The sequence below is a fragment of the Micropterus salmoides genome, unplaced genomic scaffold (genome assembly GCF_014851395.1).
Source record: "Micropterus salmoides isolate LMB-PRFRI ecotype aquatic unplaced genomic scaffold, ASM1485139v1 Ms_hic_scaffold_4153, whole genome shotgun sequence".
NCBI lineage: Eukaryota > Metazoa > Chordata > Actinopteri > Centrarchiformes > Centrarchidae > Micropterus > Micropterus salmoides.
The window spans coordinates 85-24,293 of NW_024043544.1; the positions used below are offsets into that span (position 1 = coordinate 85).

The 24,209-nt window shown below is 42.6% G+C and overlaps 1 protein-coding gene and 1 pseudogene across 1 annotated transcript; both read right to left on the bottom strand.

Moving 5' to 3' along the window:
- Positions 1–332: 332 nt before the first annotated feature.
- On the bottom strand, positions 333–8,166 carry LOC119887363 (annotated as a pseudogene).
- A 9,958-nt stretch (positions 8,167–18,124) lies between these two features.
- Positions 18,125–20,526, bottom strand: LOC119887364 (guanine nucleotide-binding protein G(I)/G(S)/G(O) subunit gamma-10-like). The gene is made up of 2 exons (XM_038698181.1): positions 20,314–20,526; positions 18,125–19,821 (listed from the first exon to the last, which is right to left on the bottom strand). The coding sequence occupies exons 1-2, from the start codon at positions 20,401–20,403 to the stop codon at positions 19,696–19,698; spliced, it is 216 nt and encodes a 71-aa protein (XP_038554109.1). The 5' UTR covers positions 20,404–20,526; the 3' UTR covers positions 18,125–19,695.
- Positions 20,527–24,209: the final 3,683 nt, after the last annotated feature.

Consider the following 24,209-nt stretch of genomic DNA (forward strand, 5'->3'; position numbering starts at 1 on the left):
AACACAAGTTAAGTCTTTACCCTTAGTGTATTTCCACAGGCACCTTCTGTGGCCTGGACTTCGTACCACACTGCATCATCATGCACTTGACCCAGGAGCAATTGCGGGATGCTAGGTTGCCCGAGAATGGGTTCAAACCAGAAGATGTCAAGCTTGCCATATCCAGCCCCACGTAGAGTTTATCATGGCCACAAATAAGCTCTGCAGACTGGAGTGCAGGATGCTGGACTATAGAGGAAGATATAATGTCAGAGAAGTGTGAGAGAAAGAAGAAAGGAAATTAGATGGTAAATACTTTATACCAATGATGAACTGTATTATGTCAAAACATTTCAAAATATAAAAGGAAACCTACCTTCACACACGACACCAGCATCCTCATGGTGACCGCAATTGTGAGATCCAAACCCACGGTGCCTGCACTGGGTGAGCTTTGATTCGCTGCCTGTGCACGTGACATCATCCAGCCAGATGGGCCCTCTGCCCTGTCCAAAACGTGCACCTTGTGGTGCTGACACGGCCCTGCCGCAGCCCAGCTGTCTGCACACCACCTGAGCATCAACCAGGCCCCAGTCATCGTCACACACCGTCCCCCACTGTCCTCGGAGGAAGATCTCCACTCTACCGGAACAGGAGCTGTTTCCTCCATCGGCCAGGCGGACCTGCCCCTCAACTCCTGTGCTGTTGTCTGCGGGTGTTGTGGTGTTAGCTATCACCTGAGCAGAGGTGGTGTTCTGAGGTCTTGGAGTCGGTGTGGTTGGTGAAACTGTGCTGTTGGATCCTGGTTGAACTGAAAGAAAAGTCTCTGTGAAATCACAAGACAACTATAGCCTGCACTGCCAGCTGCAGTCATGAGGAAAAGCCCCCTTTCTTTATTATTGATGGAACTGATTATGTTATTGTTGGGTACAAAATCCATTTATGGATCAACGTATCTTTATCTTTTAAGAAGAAAGGAAAATAGATGGTAAATACTAAATACCAATGATGAGAACCTCCGTAAACCTCAGTTTGTAATTTGAACTGTATTATGTCAAAACATTTCAAAATATAAAAGGAAACCTACCTTCACACACGACACCAGCATCCTCATGGTGACCGCAATTGTGAGATCCAAACCCACGGTGCCTGCACTGGGTGAGCTTTGATTCGCTGCCTGTGCACGTGACATCATCCAGCCAGATGGGCCCTCTGCCCTGTCCAAAACGTGCACCTTGTGGTGCTGACACGGCCCTGCCGCAGCCCAGCTGTCTGCACACCACCTGAGCATCAACCAGGCCCCAGTCATCGTCACACACCGTCCCCCACTGTCCTCGGAGGAAGATCTCCACTCTACCGGAGCAGGAGCTGTTTCCTCCATCGGCCAGGCGGACCTGCCCCTCAACTCCTGTGCTGTTGTCTGCGGGTGTTGTGGTGTTAGCTATCACCTGAGCAGTGGTGGTGTTCTGAGGTCTTGGAGTCGGTGTGGTTGGTGAAACTGTGCTGTTGGATCCTGGTTGAACTGAAAGAAAAGTCTCTGTGAAATCACAAGACAACTATAGCCTGCACTGCCAGCTGCAGTCATGAGGAAAAGCCCCCTTTCTTTATTATTGATGGAACTGATTATGTTATTGTTGGGTACAAAATCCATTTATGGATCAACGTATCTTTTTCTTTTAAGAAGAAAGGAAAATAGATGGTAAATACTAAATACCAATGATGAGAACCTCCGTAAACCTCAGTTTGTAATTTGAACTGTATTATGTCAAAACATTTCAAAATATAAAAGGAAACCTACCTTCACACACGACACCAGCATCCTCATGGTGACCGCAATTGTGAGATCCAAACCCACGGTGCCTGCACTGGGTGAGCTTTGATTCGCTGCCTGTGCACGTGACATCATCCAGCCAGATGGGCCCTCTGCCCTGTCCAAAACGTGCACCTTGTGGTGCTGACACGGCCCTGCCGCAGCCCAGCTGTCTGCACACCACCTGAGCATCAACCAGGCCCCAGTCATCGTCACACACCGTCCCCCACTGTCCTCGGAGGAAGATCTCCACTCTACCGGAGCAGGAGCTGTTTCCTCCATCGGCCAGGCGGACCTGCCCCTCAACTCCTGTGCTGTTGTCTGCGGGTGTTGTGGTGTTAGCTATCACCTGAGCAGTGGTGGTGTTCTGAGGTCTTGGAGTCGGTGTGGTTGGTGAAACTGTGCTGTTGGATCCTGGTTGAACTGAAAGAAAAGTCTCTGTGAAATCACAAGACAACTATAGCCTGCACTGCCAGCTGCAGTCATGAGGAAAAGCCCCCTTTCTTTATTATTGATGGAACTGATTATGTTATTGTTGGGTACAAAATCCATTTATGGATCAACGTATCTTTTTCTTTTAAGAAGAAAGGAAAATAGATGGTAAATACTAAATACCAATGATGAGAACCTCCGTAAACCTCAGTTTGTAATTTGAACTGTATTATGTCAAAACATTTCAAAATATAAAAGGAAACCTACCTTCACACACGACACCAGCATCCTCATGGTGACCGCAATTGTGAGATCCAAACCCACGGTGCCTGCACTGGGTGAGCTTTGATTCGCTGCCTGTGCACGTGACATCATCCAGCCAGATGGGCCCTCTGCCCTGTCCAAAACGTGCACCTTGTGGTGCTGACACGGCCCTGCCGCAGCCCAGCTGTCTGCACACCACCTGAGCATCAACCAGGCCCCAGTCATCGTCACACACCGTCCCCCACTGTCCTCGGAGGAAGATCTCCACTCTACCGGAGCAGGAGCTGTTTCCTCCATCGGCCAGGCGGACCTGCCCCTCAACTCCTGTGCTGTTGTCTGCGGGTGTTGTGGTGTTAGCTATCACCTGAGCAGTGGTGGTGTTCTGAGGTCTTGGAGTCGGTGTGGTTGGTGAAACTGTGCTGTTGGATCCTGGTTGAACTGAAAGAAAAGTCTCTGTGAAATCACAAGACAACTATAGCCTGCACTGCCAGCTGCAGTCATGAGGAAAAGCCCCCTTTCTTTATTATTGATGGAACTGATTATGTTATTGTTGGGTACAAAATCCATTTATGGATCAACGTATCTTTTTCTTTTAAGAAGAAAGGAAAATAGATGGTAAATACTAAATACCAATGATGAGAACCTCCGTAAACCTCAGTTTGTAATTTGAACTGTATTATGTCAAAACATTTCAAAATATAAAAGGAAACCTACCTTCACACACGACACCAGCATCCTCATGGTGACCGCAATTGTGAGATCCAAACCCACGGTGCCTGCACTGGGTGAGCTTTGATTCGCTGCCTGTGCACGTGACATCATCCAGCCAGATGGGCCCTCTGCCCTGTCCAAAACGTGCACCTTGTGGTGCTGACACGGCCCTGCCGCAGCCCAGCTGTCTGCACACCACCTGAGCATCAACCAGGCCCCAGTCATCGTCACACACCGTCCCCCACTGTCCTCGGAGGAAGATCTCCACTCTACCGGAGCAGGAGCTGTTTCCTCCATCGGCCAGGCGGACCTGCCCCTCAACTCCTGTGCTGTTGTCTGCGGGTGTTGTGGTGTTAGCTATCACCTGAGCAGTGGTGGTGTTCTGAGGTCTTGGAGTCGGTGTGGTTGGTGAAACTGTGCTGTTGGATCCTGGTTGAACTGAAAGAAAAGTCTCTGTGAAATCACAAGACAACTATAGCCTGCACTGCCAGCTGCAGTCATGAGGAAAAGCCCCCTTTCTTTATTATTGATGGAACTGATTATGTTATTGTTGGGTACAAAATCCATTTATGGATCAACGTATCTTTTTCTTTTAAGAAGAAAGGAAAATAGATGGTAAATACTAAATACCAATGATGAGAACCTCCGTAAACCTCAGTTTGTAATTTGAACTGTATTATGTCAAAACATTTCAAAATATAAAAGGAAACCTACCTTCACACACGACACCAGCATCCTCATGGTGACCGCAATTGTGAGATCCAAACCCACGGTGCCTGCACTGGGTGAGCTTTGATTCGCTGCCTGTGCACGTGACATCATCCAGCCAGATGGGCCCTCTGCCCTGTCCAAAACGTGCACCTTGTGGTGCTGACACGGCCCTGCCGCAGCCCAGCTGTCTGCACACCACCTGAGCATCAACCAGGCCCCAGTCATCGTCACACACCGTCCCCCACTGTCCTCGGAGGAAGATCTCCACTCTACCGGAGCAGGAGCTGTTTCCTCCATCGGCCAGGCGGACCTGCCCCTCAACTCCTGTGCTGTTGTCTGCGGGTGTTGTGGTGTTAGCTATCACCTGAGCAGTGGTGGTGTTCTGAGGTCTTGGAGTCGGTGTGGTTGGTGAAACTGTGCTGTTGGATCCTGGTTGAACTGAAAGAAAAGTCTCTGTGAAATCACAAGACAACTATAGCCTGCACTGCCAGCTGCAGTCATGAGGAAAAGCCCCCTTTCTTTATTATTGATGGAACTGATTATGTTATTGTTGGGTACAAAATCCATTTATGGATCAACGTATCTTTTCTTTTAAGAAGAAAGGAAAATAGATGGTAAATACTAAATACCAATGATGAGAACCTCCGTAAACCTCAGTTTGTAATTTGAACTGTATTATGTCAAAACATTTCAAAATATAAAAGGAAACCTACCTTCACACACGACACCAGCATCCTCATGGTGACCGCAATTGTGAGATCCAAACCCACGGTGCCTGCACTGGGTGAGCTTTGATTCGCTGCCTGTGCACGTGACATCATCCAGCCAGATGGGCCCTCTGCCCTGTCCAAAACGTGCACCTTGTGGTGCTGACACGGCCCTGCCGCAGCCCAGCTGTCTGCACACCACCTGAGCATCAACCAGGCCCCAGTCATCGTCACACACCGTCCCCCACTGTCCTCGGAGGAAGATCTCCACTCTGCCGGAGCAGGAGCTGTTTCCTCCATCGGCCAGGCGGACCTGCCCCTCAACTCCTGTGCTGTTGTCTGCGGGTGTTGTGGTGTTAGCTATCACCTGAGCAGTGGTGGTGTTCTGAGGTCTTGGAGTCGGTGTGGTTGGAGAAACTGTGCTGTTGGATCCTGGTTGAACTGAAAGAAAAGTCTCTGTGAAATCACAAGACAACTATAGCCTGCACTGCCAGCTGCAGTCATGAGGAAAAGCCCCCTTTCTTTATTATTGATGGAACTGATTATGTTATTGTTGGGTACAAAATCCATTTATGGATCAACGTATCTTTTTCTTTTAAGAAGAAAGGAAAATAGATGGTAAATACTAAATACCAATGATGAGAACCTCCGTAAACCTCAGTTTGTAATTTGAACTGTATTATGTCAAAACATTTCAAAATATAAAAGGAAACCTACCTTCACACACGACACCAGCATCCTCATGGTGACCGCAATTGTGAGATCCAAACCCACGGTGCCTGCACTGGGTGAGCTTTGATTCGCTGCCTGTGCACGTGACATCATCCAGCCAGATGGGCCCTCTGCCCTGTCCAAAACGTGCACCTTGTGGTGCTGACACGGCCCTGCCGCAGCCCAGCTGTCTGCACACCACCTGAGCATCAACCAGGCCCCAGTCATCGTCACACACCGTCCCCCACTGTCCTCGGAGGAAGATCTCCACTCTACCGGAGCAGGAGCTGTTTCCTCCATCGGCCAGGCGGACCTGCCCCTCAACTCCTGTGCTGTTGTCTGCGGGTGTTGTGGTGTTAGCTATCACCTGAGCAGTGGTGGTGTTCTGAGGTCTTGGAGTCGGTGTGGTTGGTGAAACTGTGCTGTTGGATCCTGGTTGAACTGAAAGAAAAGTCTCTGTGAAATCACAAGACAACTATAGCCTGCACTGCCAGCTGCAGTCATGAGGAAAAGCCCCCTTTCTTTATTATTGATGGAACTGATTATGTTATTGTTGGGTACAAAATCCATTTATGGATCAACGTATCTTTTTCTTTTAAGAAGAAAGGAAAATAGATGGTAAATACTAAATACCAATGATGAGAACCTCCGTAAACCTCAGTTTGTAATTTGAACTGTATTATGTCAAAACATTTCAAAATATAAAAGGAAACCTACCTTCACACACGACACCAGCATCCTCATGGTGACCGCAATTGTGAGATCCAAACCCACGGTGCCTGCACTGGGTGAGCTTTGATTCGCTGCCTGTGCACGTGACATCATCCAGCCAGATGGGCCCTCTGCCCTGTCCAAAACGTGCACCTTGTGGTGCTGACACGGCCCTGCCGCAGCCCAGCTGTCTGCACACCACCTGAGCATCAACCAGGCCCCAGTCATCGTCACACACCGTCCCCCACTGTCCTCGGAGGAAGATCTCCACTCTACCGGAGCAGGAGCTGTTTCCTCCATCGGCCAGGCGGACCTGCCCCTCAACTCCTGTGCTGTTGTCTGCGGGTGTTGTGGTGTTAGCTATCACCTGAGCAGTGGTGGTGTTCTGAGGTCTTGGAGTCGGTGTGGTTGGAGAAACTGTGCTGTTGGATCCTGGTTGAACTGAAAGAAAAGTCTCTGTGAAATCACAAGACAACTATAGCCTGCACTGCCAGCTGCAGTCATGAGGAAAAGCCCCCTTTCTTTATTATTGATGGAACTGATTATGTTATTGTTGGGTACAAAATCCATTTATGGATCAACGTATCTTTTTCTTTTAAGAAGAAAGGAAAATAGATGGTAAATACTAAATACCAATGATGAGAACCTCCGTAAACCTCAGTTTGTAATTTGAACTGTATTATGTCAAAACATTTCAAAATATAAAAGGAAACCTACCTTCACACACGACACCAGCATCCTCATGGTGACCGCAATTGTGAGATCCAAACCCACGGTGCCTGCACTGGGTGAGCTTTGATTCGCTGCCTGTGCACGTGACATCATCCAGCCAGATGGGCCCTCTGCCCTGTCCAAAACGTGCACCTTGTGGTGCTGACACGGCCCTGCCGCAGCCCAGCTGTCTGCACACCACCTGAGCATCAACCAGGCCCCAGTCATCGTCACACACCGTCCCCCACTGTCCTCGGAGGAAGATCTCCACTCTACCGGAGCAGGAGCTGTTTCCTCCATCGGCCAGGCGGACCTGCCCCTCAACTCCTGTGCTGTTGTCTGCGGGTGTTGTGGTGTTAGCTATCACCTGAGCAGTGGTGGTGTTCTGAGGTCTTGGAGTCGGTGTGGTTGGTGAAACTTCTGATGTGTTCACCTCTGTTAACAACAGACAACAGTGAGACACTCGTGCTAAGCCAGTGAGATTTTTTTGTCCGTAAATTATTCATTCACTTTAAGAACAAGAAGACATTAGTTTCTTCACTACTTTCTTAAAATATAAATGAATGCTTTAGATGAGAACATTGCATTTGTTGTTACAGTGTAAAGATGTTTAAAATGGAATAATACCTGCACAGTATGCAAGTGAGCAAGTGGAAGGCTTTACAAGTTTATAGACGTAGTAGTTTCCATATCAGAGCTTGACATGGATGGTGTGTGTCGCAAAAGTGCAGCAGTTGTGCCAGGAATTACACACAGTACGATTTACTATTTCATCAGACTGTGTGGGATGAGGCTCTGTTATCCACATAGTAGCATGGGTTCCACACCTGTTTTCAGGTATACACCTCTCTGGAATATGAGCACTGGTTTGCCACAGTAACAGGCGATACCAGCCTTGCCAGTTAACATTTCGGTCACAGTGAATGACTGTATTTGATGTGTTATTCGTTGAACGCCAGTCGTCATTCAGTACCGTGTAGTGCTCACAGGGGTCAGCACAACGGAGAACCCCATTTTAACTGATGCAGTCCATGCCTGAAGGACAAACTGTGTTTCCACAGTTGAACTGGACATATTGAGAGGAGGGGCTCGATCTTGAGCTGGAGGAAGACTCCAAACATTGGAAAGAGCCTGGGGTGTTTTGGCAAACCTGGGGTGGCATGCATGGTGAGTCTGGAAGGGAACACTCGTCAGTGTCCACACAGCCACTGTCTGGTGACCAGTGATAACCTTGGCTACAGCAAGAAGAGTCACTGCACTGCATTTTGCATTGTAACAGGAGAGACCATCGCCTACAAAGCCATCTTTACAGACACAAGAGAGCGTCGGGCTGGTGAGAGAGTCTCCTCTTTCTCGTGACTCCAGGCAGGTGGCTTCATCATGACATGAATCACAGCTGAAGACAAGCGTCCCTGTCATAACTTGTGCATGATGTAAGTAATTTGAAGTAGCTTTTCCAGGTAAAACGGTGAAACTACAGTGAAATTACATGCAATTGGCGTAAATGAACAAAACTAATTCAGGATCATTTATGTTTAGTTATCCTGTGAGTACAATTACACAGAAAACATCTGTTCAAATCTCACTGTAGAGTTATACCAGAGGTGCAATCACCATCAAAGTTTACCACTGATTATTTTATTTTCAAGGACGTCACCACTGAATGCAAGATTTTACGTGGTCTCTTAATACTGTGTCATGGTTGATTATTATTACAAAGGCAGTTCAGGTAGAAAGGACTTTGTGTTATGGTTTTGGGTTTGACTTTAGCTATGTCCTGGTTTATTTTATGAGAGTCCTCCTTCATGTGTCTTGGATTACTTTACTTTACCTCCTGTGATTGTGTGTTTTTCAGGACAGTTTTGATTGTCTGCCCACCCTGATCCTAATCTGGAGCAGTGTTGGGAAGGTTACATTAATTTATCATAGTAATGTAAGGACTATGGCAGGAAATTGCAAAGGAATACATTGTGCACATGAAAAACATGCAGAGCAACAAAATGAATATTATTCAACATATAGCCGAGCTTTTTACAGATAATGTTCAGATGTAACCCCCAATGTAATCATGAACATTTCCATTAGTAACTGTAATTTAGTTATACATTTTTCAGTAAATGTAGCGGATTACAGTTAAATTTATTTTGTAATTAAATTATTTAACAATATTACATGTAAATAGTTACTCCACAACATTCGTCTGGAGTTGTTTCAATTCCACATGTTCCATGTTACCCTGTTTGAAAAACTGTTTAACATTTTATGTTAAATTTTTGTCTGGACCAGGAAGTTTTCTAATGAATATCTGAAAATTATATAATCATTTAATATTATAGAAAAGCAAGGGTGAAATTATGTACCAGACAGCTAATTTGGAGGTGCATTTATAAAAAAGCCATCTTAACTTTTATTATTGAAGTTAATGTAAGAATAATATGGCTTCACTAAATCACTGGAATAGAAATACTGACAGTGCCAAATAAAATGTTTTATCCTAAATCAACTTAAAGAGAAATTTGGGGAAATTTAAAGTTCTTTTATGAACTATGTAATTCATTCCAATGTTGTTGGTGCCTGAATTTATAATTTGTGTGTGGAGAAAGAAAGGCAGAGTACTATTTAATTAAAGACTTTTAATTGAAGTGCATCCATGCATGACACAGAAGGAGCAAAGGAGCCACACAAAAATCTATTTAAATGTGTTTTTTTTTTAAGTACAATTACACCCAAGATGACAAGATGTTACATGACCTACCTGAAGTGCTTCCTGTTAAAATCTGCAAAATTAGGAGCAATAACAAACCCCCAGGCACCCCCATTATGGACCACATCCACGACACCAACTTGCTGAAAAAACAAAAAAGAAGTCTTAAAATCACATTTTCAAAAGATGCTGCCATATTCATTACTTTGCCAGACATTGTTCTTACCTTTGAAAGACTGTGGGAACCCAGGAGTTAGTGACAGTGAATATCTCCCAGTGAGTGACAGTGTGAGAATTTATAGGCCCCTATGTGTGCTCAAAAGACCAATGGGGGTCACCGACAGCACCGATACATGTAGTATGACATCAAATGAGTTACTTATTAATCAAATAACGTAAAATGATCAATTCAGACTTAACTGGCACACAAACAAATGCCTGAGTCACTATATTTTATGGTACCACAATCTATCTCAGGTCAGTGTTGAAACAAGGAGACTCAAGGTTTGTACATTCCAATATTAATACCATTTATAACCACACTTCGTCAACATTGACTGAAAAGCCAGAGAGCACACTGAGTACTCTCGAAACTCCATGAAAATTTGTTTCACCAATTCAAGGGCCACGTACTTGCTGTTTCCAATGTCAAATAGACTGTGCCTTTCTAGTCCTCCGACCAGTCAAAGCACAAACAAAACATGTCGCATTCACCCGTTCACACACATTCATACACTGATGACACAGCCTTCAGGAGCAATTTTGGGTCCAGTATCTTAGACAAAGTTATTTCAACATACAGACTTGAGGAGCCGGGGATCAAACACCTACCGATAAGTGGGCGACACGCTCTTCCTCCTGTGCCACAGCCTCAACTGTACCTGACAGTTTATATTTACATCTTACTCAGTTTGACTGAGCAAATGCCATCCATTTCAGTAAATTGTAAGAGGACCATGAATTAGGATTATTTTGTCAATATCTTAAAAGTCTAAGGAAGAAGGAAGGACATGCAGTTAGAAATACATTTTAAAAGATGTCAACCGTTTGATGAACCCCTTGATGTCAGAGGCATCAGGTAAATCTCAACGCTTCTCTCATCATGCATCAGTATGGCATGTGCATGTTGGACCCCATCTTATATCTCTGCATTATATATCTGCCTTTGAAAAGGTTTGTTTTTATGAAATTAGGAGCATCTCACTTGTACAGCTGGGAACAGTGTGTGAATGGGTGAATGTGTTGTAGCGTAAAACGATTTGTTGTTGCGAAGACTTGAAAGGATACAGACCATTTAGCAACTTGATTCATTGTGTAATTATTATGGTAATAAGTCACTTATTATGTTTATTTTTGGAATCACTGCAGCCCTTCTTGCAATCATATTTCAAAACTCACTTCTTCTTCAGTGTTTTATTATTCTGACGTAAATGGTACTTTGTTCCATTTTAAGACGGGCTAATAAGATTTTTACAACACTTTATGCAAGTACCAGTGTGCAATAGTGTGCCCTTCATACAGTATTACTAATAGTGCTACGTACAAAGCAATTGTTGGAAAGTTGGGCATCATTTCAAAGGAAAGCCATACACAAACACAGCAATCAGTCACACAGGCACTGCTAAGAAAGCGCATGTTTGTGTGGATATTAGCTCAGACACCTTCAATGCTAAGATGTCAAATAATCAACACTAAAAGTAAAGAACACAATACATCACAGCACATGGTGACAGATTAACATAAATGTTATAGAACATTCTCAAGTGTCTTAATTGATGTGACAAGGAAAAGTAAGACAGGTCTAGCTTGGAGTCATTAGCTGACCCCACAAGTGTTCACTGACCTTCCAGCTGTAGTTCTTTCTCACATGTAACTGTCCTTGTTAGGGAGACAACAGTTAGACTGATAAGGTAGAGACAGTAGCTCAGGCGTCAGGCTGGCAAAAATCAGTGTTCTCTGGGAATCTGACAAGGTTGAGTCTTACAAAATGTTTAACAAAAACTTACTGGCTCCACAGATTAGCGTACAACTCATGGATAGAATTTGATTCCAATTTGACGAAGCATCGGAGTCTAAACATCAGATAGATTTGTTGTTCTAGGTAAAGGCCAGCTAAAGATGAACTAAGAGGAAAACCTACAGGAACTAGGGGGAAGACAGAAACATAAAAGTGACCAAATGCTCTGTTGTTATCGTTCAGATTTGGTGTTGGCATTTAACGTGTTCAAATGTTGAATGCTGGCACTGTATCTCCTTGGCTGGGCTCAATAAACCAAACTATGTTAAAGAGGTGGTATAATGCTGTATGTTGTTCCTCAAATGTTGTATGTTGTTCATCAAATGTAAGTCACTTTGGATAAAAGTGTCTGTTAAATGAGTAAATGTAAATGCTTTTTGCCTTTTTCCCTCTCCTTCTAGCTTGAGACTTTCACTCTTCTGTTGTTGTTAATTTAAAGTTAATATGATGTAGGATTGTATAGAAAATCAAATGATTTATATGATGTGGTGGGAAAAGGATGTTTAAATAAACAGCTCAGGCAAACACTTGTCTTTCTGTGAATTTTATTCAAGTCTTCTGCAGAAGGAACTCACAGGGACACATACGCATCAGAGAGTATCATCCAAGTGAGCTGCAGTGTAACAGCTCATGCAGCTTTTATCTTAGTCTCAGGGTCGGAGAACTATCTCATCAAGGTGTCTTTGAGCGTTCCCGAGGGGACACTCAATCTGGATCTATAGAAAGACGCCCATGTCCAAGGTACATGTGGTGAACCACTGAGTCCTGACCCCACTGGACATATGTTAAAGCATCACACACATTTACCTTCCATTGACCCCTGGAGGCCCCTAGTGAGATTAGTTACATGGCAGTGTTTTAAAGATGGTTCTTATGAAATTCCCATTACAATCCTTAATGGTTTGAAAAAAAAAGTTTACTGTGCCTATGAAAATTGTTTACCCCCCTCGGAAGTGATCATGTTTTATTGTTTTACTGCTATGAGTCAAAGACTTTACGTCAGTGTTTCGATGCAGATCAACGGGATCTCAAAGTAATGTAATTTCATTAGAAATGTAATTCTTAAAAGTCTAAGGAAGAAGGAAGGACATGCAGTTAGAAATACATTTTAAGAGATGTCAACCGTTTGATGAACCCCTTGATGTCAGTGGCATCAGGTAAATCTCAACGCTTCTCTCATCATGCATCAGTATGGCATGTGCATGTTGGACCCCATCTTATATCTCTGCATTATATATCTGCCTTTGAAAAGGTTTGTTTTTATGAAATTGAACAGTGTGTGAATGGGTGAACGTGTTGTAGCGTAAAGCGATTTGTTGTTGCAAAGACTTGAAAGGATACAGACCATTTAGCAACTTGATTGATTGTGTAATTATTATGGTAATAAGTCACTTATTATCTTTATTTTTGGAATCACTGCAGCCCTTCTTGCAATCATATTTCAAAACTCACTTCCTCTTCAGTGTTTTATTATTTTGACGTAAATGGTACTTAGCCCATTTTAAGACGGGCTAATAAGATTTTTACAACACTTTATGCAGGTAAGTACCAGTGTGCAATAGTGTGCCCTTCATACAGTATTACTAATAGTGCTACGTACAAAGCAATTCAAACAATTTGTTGGAAAGTTGGGCATCATTTCAAAGGAAAGCCATACACAAACACAGCAATCAGTCACACAGGCACTGCTAAGAAAGCGCATGTTTGTGTACTGCATTTGAGGATATTAGCTCAGACACCTTCAATGCTAAGATGTCAAATAATCAATACTAAAAGTAAAGAACACAATACATCACAGCACATGGTGACAGATTACAGTTTCTCGATTGTTTACACACATTTTCTGAAAGAATGCCTCATATTCTCAGAACTCTACACACAAATCAAAAAACACACACACACACACACACAGGGCAAAACCCCTCAATTCTCCTGCAAAATGAAACTTTACATTCAAAACAATGTTATTTCTTCTCAAAATGGTATTATGTTTTCAAATGACACACACAAACCATCATATGAATAGACATTCATAAGAACCAGTTGAACACTGATGTACTCAATGTAAAACACTATGATGAATGGAAAAAACTTCTTCTCCATTCATCATAATGACTTAGGCCTTTTTTTGTTCAGTGTTACACTTACTACAGACAGTACATACATAAGTGTGTTGTAAAATATTTGAGAATATTGTTTTTATACTCAGAACACACATATACATGGTAACAAATATATTTTATTTGTCCCACAAAAACAATGTACACAGTGTACATCCCATTCCCAACCAACAAAGTTGCACATACACTACATACAAAAAACAGAAGAATTTACTGTACACAGTTACAGTAAAAAAAAAATTAAAAAAACAAAACAAAAAACAAACTATGCTGCATCCTCTCTTCTGTTGCGGTCTGGCCACAGCACCTCATCCACATCACAAGCAATGTTTTCCCTGGCCAAGCAGTGGGGGAAATATCGCCTAGCATGGCGATTCCAGCCATGAAAAGCATCAGCTGCTATATCTCCACATGCATCCTCCATAGCTTGAAGAGGTATACGCGTTGGTGGATTTCGGTCATACACTTTCCATCTCCAGGCAGAAAAAAAAAATCCTCAATAGGATTGAGGAATGGAGAATATGGAGGGAGATAAACAACTGAAAAGTGTGGGTGGGCAGTGAACCAGTTACGAACCAGAGCAGCCCTGTGGAAACTTACGTTGTCCCAAATGACAACGTACCTGAGCTGCTCTGGGCCATCTACCTGATCTGGTGGAATGAGTGTGTTGTGTAGGGTGTCCAGGAATGTGATCAGATGGGCGGTGTTGTAGGGGCCAAGGGTAGCATGGTGATGGATGACGCCGTGGTGGGTAATCGCTGCACACATTGTGATGTTCCCTCCGCGCTGGCCAGGGACTTCAACAATGGCACGCTGGCCGATGACATTCCTTCCCCTCTTTTGTCTTTTTGTGAGGTTGAACCCAACCTCATCAATGAAGATGAACTGGCGCTCCACTGCAGCCACCTCTAGCTCAAGGACTCTCTGAAACACACATGACAATATCAGAAATAGACATGGAGTGGTCACTATTGTGAAGCACAATCATTATGATTACAATATTGAAATATGCATAATTTACTGTATACAGTGTTGAGTGTATGCATCAATTGTGGGACTCACTTGCACATAGGTATATCGCAATTCTTTGACTCTTTCTGAATTGCGTTCAAATGGGACCCTGTAGACCTGCTTCATCCTGAGATGATTTCTGCGCAAGACATGGTCCAGTGTTGATAAGCTTACCCTATCAATATTTTGAAATATGTCATTGTTTTCTATAATTTTTCTTTGTATTTGCTGTAATGTTATGGCGTTGTTTTCTAGGACCATGTTTATGATTTCAGTTTCCTGTCCAGGAGACAGAAGACATTCCCGACCACCTTGTGTTGGAAATCTTTCAGTTCTGCCAAACAAATAGTAAAATACTGTAAATACAAAGTAGGTATACATTTCCTAAATACTTGTAACATACTTTACAGTATTTTTACAGTCCTACAGAACAGTCCACAGGCAATACTGTACTACTGTACTCGTTGAGTACTGTATTGATATGCAGTACTGCAATTTGCTAGTGAGAGTAGATTTCTTACCTATTCTTATTTCGGAAAGTCCGGATGATGGATGCTACAGTGTACCTGCTCCGATTTGGCTGTACTCTTTGCCCAGCCTCCCTCATTGTTAGAGCATGGTTGACCACATGATCAACCAAAGTGGCTAGGATCTCATCAGAGATTACGGTCCTTGGCCTTCCCCGTCCTCGTCCCCCGTTTCCAATGTTGGCATCCATTGCTCCATTGAAGAGCTCACCTGTTGCCCTTTTATGCTAAAGCTCTGATTGCTAATTAGAAAAAACTGTGTGACGGGTGTTTGCCCTTGTGATGAGTCAGTGTGCATATTTGAATGGCAGTGTGTTCCTTATGAAAACAAGATATTTTCTGCATGAAACTTGTGCCAAAAGCAGAGAATTGTGTGTAGTGTTTTGAAAAAAGTGTGTTTTAGAACTGCAATTTGAGTGTAAAGCTGGTAGGTTGTGCTTGTAGTTTAGCAGAATTGGTTCAGGGGGTTGGTGAATGAGTTACATGTTGTGGTCATTGTGTCTCAAGTACCAGAATTTGTGTGTAAACAATTGAGAAAAACTGTTACATTGGGTGTTTTGATCTTTGTCATAAATGTTATAGAACATTCTCAGGTGTCTTAATTGATGTGACAAGGAAAAGTAAGACAGGTCTAGCTTGGAGTCATTAGCTGACCCCACAAGTGTTCACTGACCTTCCAGCTGTAGTTATTTCCTCACATGTACAGTGAGGAAAATAAGTATTTGAACACCCTGCTATTTTGCAAGTTCTCCCACTTAGAAATCATGGAGGGGTCTGAAATTGTCATCGTAGGTGCATGTCCACTGTGAGAGACATAATCTAAAAAACAAAATCCAGAAATCACAATGTATGATTTTTTAACTATTTATTTGTATGATACAGCTGCAAATAAGTATTTGAACACCTGAGAAAATCAATGTTAATATTTGGTACAGTAGCCTTTGTTTGCAATTACAGAGGTCAAACGTTTCCTGTAGTTTTTCACCAGGTTTGCACACACTGCAGGAGGGATTTTGGCCCACTCCTCCACACAGATCTTCTCTAGATCAGTCAGGTTTCTGGGCTGTCGCTGAGAAACACGGAGTTTGAGCTCCCTCCAAAGATTCTCTATTGGGTTTAGGTCTGGAGACTGGCTAGGCCACGCCAGAAACTTGATGCTTCTTACAGAGCCACTCCTTGGTTATCCTGGCTGTGTGCTTCAGGTCATTGTCATGTTGGGAGACCCAGCCTCGACCCATCTTCAATGCTCTGAGGGAAGGAGGTTGTTCCCTGAAATCTCGCAATACATGGCCCCGGTCATCCTCTGGATCATCCAAATGGTCATTGGCAAACTTAAGACGGGCCCTGACATGTGCTGGTTTAAGCAGGGGAACCTTCCGTGCCATGCGTGATTTCAAACCATGACGTCTTAGTGTATTACCAACAGTAACCTTGGAAACGGGGGTCCCAGCTCTTTTCAGGTCATTGACCAGCTCCTCCCATGTAGTTCTGGGCTGATTTCTCACCTTTCTTAGGATCATTGAGACCCCACGAGGTGAGATCTTGCATGGACCCCCAGTCCGAGGGAGATTGACAGTCATGTTTAGCTTCTTCCATTTTCTAATGATTGCTCCAACAGAGGACCTTTTTTCACCAAGCTGCTTGGCAATTTCCCCGTAGCCCTTTCCAGCCTTGCGGAGGTGTACAATTTTGTCTCTAGTGTCTTTGGACAGCTCTTTGGTCTTGGCCATGTTAGTAGTTGGATTCTTACTGATTGTATGGGGTGGACAGGTGTCTTTATGCAGCTAACGACCTCAAACAGGTGCATCTAATTCAGGATAATAAATGGAGTGGAGGTGGACATTGTGAAGGCAGACTAACAGGTCTTTGAGAGTCAGAATTCTAGCTGATAGACAGGTGTTCAAATACTTATTTGCAGCTGTATCATACAAATAAATAGTAATAAAAAAAAATAAAAAATCATACATTGTGTTTTCTGGATTTTGTTTTTTAGATTATGTCTCTCACAGTGGACATGCACCTACGATGACAATTTCAGACCCCTCCATGATTTCTAAGTGGGAGAACTTGCAAAATAGCAGGGTGTTCAAATACTTATTTTCCTCACATGTAACTGTCCTTGTTAGGGAGACGACAGTTAGACTGATAAGGTAAAGACAGTAGCTCAGGCGTCAGGCTGGCAAAAATCAGTGTTCTCTGGGAATCTGACAAGGTTGAGTCTTACAAAATGTTTAACAAAAACTTACTGACTCCACAGATTAGCGTACAACTCATGGATAGAATTTGATTCCAATTTGACGAAGCATCGGAGTCTAAACATCAGATAGATTTGTTGTTCTAGGTAAAGGCCAGCTAAAGATGAACTAAGAGGAAAACCTACAGGAACTAGGGGGAAGACAGAAACATTAAAGTGACCAAATGCTCTGTTGTTATCGTTCAGATTTGGTGTTGACATTTAACGTGTTCAAATGTTGAATGCTGGCACTGTATCTCCTTGGCTGGGCTCAATAAAACTATGTTAAAGAGGTGGTATAATGCTGTATGTTGTTCCTCAAATGTTGTATGTTGTTCATCAAATGTAAGTCACTTTGGATAAAAGTGTCTGTTAAATGAGTAAATGTAAATGCTTTTTGCCTTTTTCCCTCTCCTTTATTGAGTTTGCAAAGTGAAAAAGCCCAAAGTCCACCCCAAAGGGAGTTCCCATCTCCCACAGAAAACACTGCTCTGAACTGCCAGAAAACAGCTCATTTGTAGTCCAGCCGCTTCCCTTTCATGACGACATAATTGCTAAAGTTCGAAACAGCTGATGGATTACAATTTCAGGATAATGGATGGAGAAATTCATTCATTCTTTTGTCCATGTGACTCCAGCTTGGGACTTTTACTCTTCTGTTGTTGTTAATTTAAAGTTAATATGATGTAGGATTGTATAGAAAATCAAATGATTTATATGATGTGGTGGGAAAAGGATGTTTAAATAAACAGCTCAGGCAAACACTTGTCTTTCAGTGAATTTTATTCAAGTCTTCTGCAGAAGGAACTCACAGGGACACATACGCATCAGAGAGTATCATCCAAGTGAGCTGCAGTGTAACAGCTCATGCAGCTTTTATCTTAGTCTCAGGGTCGGAGTACTATCTCATCAAGGTGTCTTTGAGCGTTCCCGAGGGGACACTCAATCTGGATCTATAGAAAGACACCCATGTCCAAGGTACATGTGGTGAAACACTTAAAAGTCCTGACCCCACTGGACATATGTTAAAGCATCACACACATTTACCTTCCATTGACCCCTGGAGGCCCCTAGTGAGATTAGTTACATGGCAGTGTTTTAAAGATGGTTCTCATGAAATTCCCATTACAATCCTTAATGGTTTGAAAAAAAAAGTTTACTGTGCCTATGAAAATTGTTTACCCCCCTTGGAAGTGATCATGTTTTATTGTTTTACTGCAATGAGTCAAAGACTTTACGTCAGTGTTTCGATGCAGATCAACAGGATCTCAAAGTAATGTAATTTCATTAGAAATGTAATTCAAATATGACCTAATGTTTAAAATATTTATTTTATTCAGTAAAAACCCTTCATTTTAGGTTCATAATGTAATTCAATTCAAGTAATTTTCAAAGTCAAAACACTTTTGCCACAGCCTTGACGACATTTCTTTACAAACAAAACAATAAGAGAAATCAATCACCTTATATAAAAGAGAAAGCACCAAACTCACAGAAGCTGGAAAAATCAAATGTTTGGCGCTTTACAAATGATGTATACAATTAGTTATTAAAATAGTTGCCAATTAATTTCTGTCAATTGACTTATTGATTAATTGTTGTATTTGTAACAAAAGTATAATTAGATATTAGATTAGAATTTATCCACAACAGGTCTAAACTTGCTTTTGCCTTCACAAGGTGGTCAAGCATCTATATTAATAAATAAATTATAGCAGAGGTCAAAGCATAGTACAGCACAATAAAATAAATAGGCACAGAACCAGCGGCCTAAATTAGCAACATAATTGGAGCTGAAACAATTTGTCAATTATCCCATTCTTATTCCACTGAGGGAAACTTAATCTGCAATTATTTTAATAGTCTATTAATCTTTTGAGTCGTTTTTCAAGCAAAAATGTCAAACATGTGCTTGTACCAGCTTCTCCATTGTCAGGTTTTGGCTATTTGTTCATTTTAAATCATATTTACTACATGTAAATATAATATATTTAGGTTGTGGGCAGTTAGTTGGACAAAAAGATCAATCTGGAGATGTCACATTGGTAACCTGTGATGGTCAAATGCTGTTAATAGACAAAATGGTTAGTCAAGAAAATAATTTGCTAATTAATCTAGCCCCAAACCTGTATGCAGGGTTCAATAAAGTCAAGACATGTGAAATATTAGACCTTTTATACTGCTTCTCTAGTGGGACTTTATAGCACCTGCCTAAATTTAGTAGACTGGTTTCAGTGTAAACTGTGAATGTGTAATTAATTTCTTCCCTAATGTAATTAACTGCACATATTAACTCACCATCCTGCAGCCTCAGTGGAGGGACGAGCAGACCTACCTCAGAACAGGGAGCAGGACTTAGGGGGTCTGAAGGGATTATCACTAGAGGGGACCCCGACCAGGAGAGGGTCCTTGGAGGCATTTTGCAGACAGAAGTTTCTCAGCTCAGCAGCAGCCACGGACACCTGCAGAGCCAGACAATATTCGTGTGTGGGACGAAACATAGCAGCAAATCACATGTACGGTATCTGTAATGCTCTGTCAAACCCAGTCTCTCATTTAGCTGCATACTCACACTTACTGCCACTGTTTTGCGTAAAATTTACAAGAGCGCCACAACGTTACACGGGCGGGTGTGTCCTCCACTGTGTAACTTTTTAGTAGACACTGTCCCGTTGTTTCCTTTAGAAAACGAAGACTATGAGATTTTAATGAACGTGTCACTGCTCTCGATACGATGACGCGTCAAAGTGGATACGCTTCCCTGAAACGTAACTTAAACTTGAAGTCGTGGTTTAAAAGTCCACCAGAAACCAGCCTGCGTGTGACTTTGGAGACCACTTTGTTGAGCCTATGATGTGAGAGTGCAGTCGGTGTCATTTCTGCAACAGTTTGTCTCCGCCATTCAACAGTAACGTTAGTCTCTGTCTTCCGTGTTTGTGTGTCAATGTTCGTACCTTTATCCTCCGGACACTGGCCTCTAACCGGAGCTGCTTCACGGCCCTTTGAGCGACAATTAAGTTGTTGCTGGCATTGTTGTTGGACATGACGGCGGCTGTCGGCAGAGAAAAGTTGACGGATAAATAATATAAACGGGCAACACAGGGCGGAAAATAACCCCAACTGCCTTAAACCCTAAACCCGTTTGGGAAACATTGGTCACTCGATGCCCGGCCTCCTCTGTGCCAGCACGCCTTTCTATTGGGCGCTAGGCGTGTCAATCAAAAAGTGGCTAGAAATCCACGCCCCCCTGCATTCGCTGGCCATTATTATGAGTTTCCTAGAGAGCAGAGCAGGAGTGGATCCTGTGACCTTCAGCTGGAGGTGAACAACCACTAACACTATGGTTACTCACCACTTTATTTAACTTACCACTTTGTTACTATTTTAAATAAGACATGTTAAATATGAGTGTACATTTTGTTGCTTGAATTTATTGCACTCACACCCACCAGACCAGAAAGCAAGTGAAAGCTGTGGTGGTCAACACCACACAGTTTGGTGTGGATCGGATACCAGGTCCAGGATGAACAATATCAATACCAAGGCTGATACGTTATATATCTAAAAATGGCAAATGGACTACGAGGATATCGCTGCTCACATGCATGTGATAACAGATGGTGCCCAGGACATGATCTAATGTGAGACAGATCCAATTATTTTGAAACTTGAATATTTTAATGTCGATATAATAAAAATAAAAAGAGGATATGACAGCTCTCACCAATCAAACGAATAAGAACAGAACGCCACATCTCAGATTACACAATCAACAACCAAAGTTAAAAAATATATATTAGAAGAAACATATTGCTGAACTCAGACAAAACAGAAATCCTGGTCATCGCATCCCAGAAGATGACAAAACTGCCATCTGCTGGTTCCCTAGTAAATCACATTAAGAACCTTGGTGCTTGGTTTGTTTGGTTTGTAATTTAAATTTCGAGCAGCACACCACAAAGCTTGTTCAATCATGTTTTTATCAACTTAGAAATATAGCAAAAATTCGATCTATGTTAACTTTTAAGGACACCAAGACCATTTTACACGCCTTCGTCTCATCACGCCTGGATTATTGCAACAGCCTTTTTACCTGTTTAACCCAAAAATTTATTGATCGACTCCAGACTGTCCAGAACTCAGCTGCCAGGCTTTTAACCAGAACAAAGAAATATGACCACATTACTCCTATTTTAGCTTCATTACACTGGCTCCCAGTATGTTTTAGAATTGACTTTAACATTTTATTGATCACTTTTAAAGCTCTTCATGGCCTCTCGCCTTGTTATATTTCTGAACTTTCAGTCCCATACACACCAGCACGTACCTTGAGATCCTCGGGCAGAGTCTGTTGTCTGTTCCAGAGTCTCGACTGAAAACTAAAGGGGACAGAGCGTCTGCTGTCAGGGCCCCGAGGCTCTGGAACAGCCTGCCCGAGGAAATCAGGTCGGCTGAGTCAGTGAACTCTTTTAAGTCCCTTCTTAAAACATACTTTTATAGGAGAGCCTTTCCCGATTTTATTTGACTTTATTTTATCCCTTTTATTTTATTCTATTTTACTTATTTTATATTTATCTTAAACATGTATTTTAGTCTTTTCAATGTTTTCATGCTTTTATCTTGTATTTTTTTGTATTATTGTCTTTTGGGTATTATTGTCTTTACACTTGTTAAAGCACTTTGTAACTTGTTTTTGAAAAGTGCTCTACAAATAAAGATTATTATTATTATTGGTGAGTACTGTACATAAGCATGTTTGTGTGCACATGAAACAAAACAACCCAGGTGAAACTGATACCCTGATCAGGTTGCAGGCCCGATCTGAGTCAATAATGTCAAAAATGCTTCCGACATTTTAAAGTAAACAGAATTTTTTGATTGTGATAAGTATGTCAGATAGTAAAGGGACTTCTGTTTGAATATAATTCTGTGGCAGTTAGCCAGGCATGGTTTCATGCCTGTAATCCAGTTTAATAAAATACACTATATTGCCAAATGTTTTAGGACACCGCTCCGAATCATTGAATTCAGGTGTTCCAACCACTTCCATGGCCACATTTGTATAAAATCAAGCATCTAGGCATGCAGACTGCTTCTACACACATTTTTGAAAGAATGGGTCGCTCTTAGGAGCTCAGTGAAGCGTGGTACTGTGATAGGTTACTACCTGTGCAATAAGTCCATTCATGAAATTTCCTCACTATATAGTCCATGGTCAACTGTTAGTTGTATTATAACAAAGTGCAATGCAAAGCGTTGGCTGCAGTGGTGTAAAGCACGCTGCCACTGGACACTAGAGCAGTGGAGACCTGTTCTCTGGAGTAACGAATCACGCTTCTGTCTGGCGATCCGATGGATGAGTCTGGGTTTGGCAGTTGCCAGGAGAACAGTAATTCCCTGACTGCATTGTGCCAAGTGTAAAGTCTGGTGGAGGGGGAATTATGGTTGGGGTTGTTTTTCAGGGGTTGGACTTGGCCCCTTAGTTCCAGTGAAAGGAACTGTTAATGTTAGGAGTGTGGTTTTTGTGTTCATGTCTTTCCTGTTTAAGTCTGTTTTTGGTTCTGTGTTTCTCTGTGTAGTCTTGTTCAGTTAGTTCCTAGTCCTGTACATTAGTTAATATCTTTTGTGTTTACTCCTGCTCTTGTGTTCCCGGTTTTGTCTTGTGTATTCCCTTGTTCATTTACTGGTTCTGTTTAGCTCGTACCTGTGCATTCTTGGTTATTCACCCATGACTGCTTGTCTAAGTGTTCTCTCTGTTACCCCCTGTTGTCTCTGCCTGCCTGCCTCTCTGTTTTCCTGCTGTCTCTCTGCCTCCCTCGTTAGCCTCATGTCTGTCACCTGTGTTGCTCCCGCCCTGCTCGTTATCCCTGGTATATATGTGTGGTCTTTCTGTTCAGCCCTTGTCTGGTCATTGTTGGTGTTACTCCCTATCAGTTGTGGCTCCTGTCTTGTCATGTATTTTGTCTTTCTAGTCTCTGCTCTTGGTGTTTTGGATTACTTGTGTTGGATTTTGGTTTAGTTTCTCATTATGGCTTTTTATAGACTCACTCAGTATGTAGGTGTGCTCGCCTTTTGTTTGTTTAATTAAACCACTGAACTATACCTGCTCTGTGTCCTGTGTTTGGGTCCTCCAACCTGCTCAACCCTGCCTCACCAACCCACACCCACCGTAACAGTTAATGCTTCAGCATAGCAAGACAGTTTGGACAATTTCATGCTCCCAAAGTTGTGGAAACAGTTTGGGGATAGCTCCTTCCTGTCCCAACATGACTGCGCACCAGTGCACAAAGCAAGGTCCATAAAGACATGATGAGCGGGTTTGGTGTGGAGAACTTGACTGGCCTGCACAGAGTCCTGACCTCAACCTGATAGAACACCTTTGAGATGAATTGGAGGCCAGGCCAGGCCTTCTCGTCCAACATCTGTGCCTGACCTCACAAATGTGCTTCTAGAATGGTCAAAAATTCCTGTGACTACATCCTAAACCTTGTGGACAGCCTTCCCAGAAGAGTTGACGCTGTTTTAGCTGCAAAGGGTGGGCCAACTCCGCATTAAACGGGTTAAGAACGGGATGTCATTAAACTTCATGTGCATGTAAAGGCAGGTGGCCCAAAACTTTTGGCAATATAGTGTAGCCTACATGTTTTTGCACAAAAGGACAGGATTTGAAAAAGGTTTCTTCTGTGGTTATTATGCATGAAAACTGCATGTGACACACCAAACTGTTCAGTCAGTTTCAGCCCAACATCAACACCCAAGATTTTGCTTAGTTGGTTTGAGACCTCATAGTTGCAATTTGGTTTTACATTTTTTGTTGACTAGTGCATGTTCCACCATCAAGGTTCAAGGT

Bases quoted from the DNA above. Each gene is read 5' to 3' on its own strand.
- LOC119887364 (XM_038698181.1), bottom strand. From the start codon at position 20,403: ATGTCCAACAACAATGCCAGCAACAACTTAATTGTCGCTCAAAGGGCC. The intron at 19,822-20,313 runs GTACGAACATTG...CTGGCTCTGCAG, and splicing joins CCAGTGTCCGGAGGATAAAG to GTGTCCGTGGCTGCTGCTGA.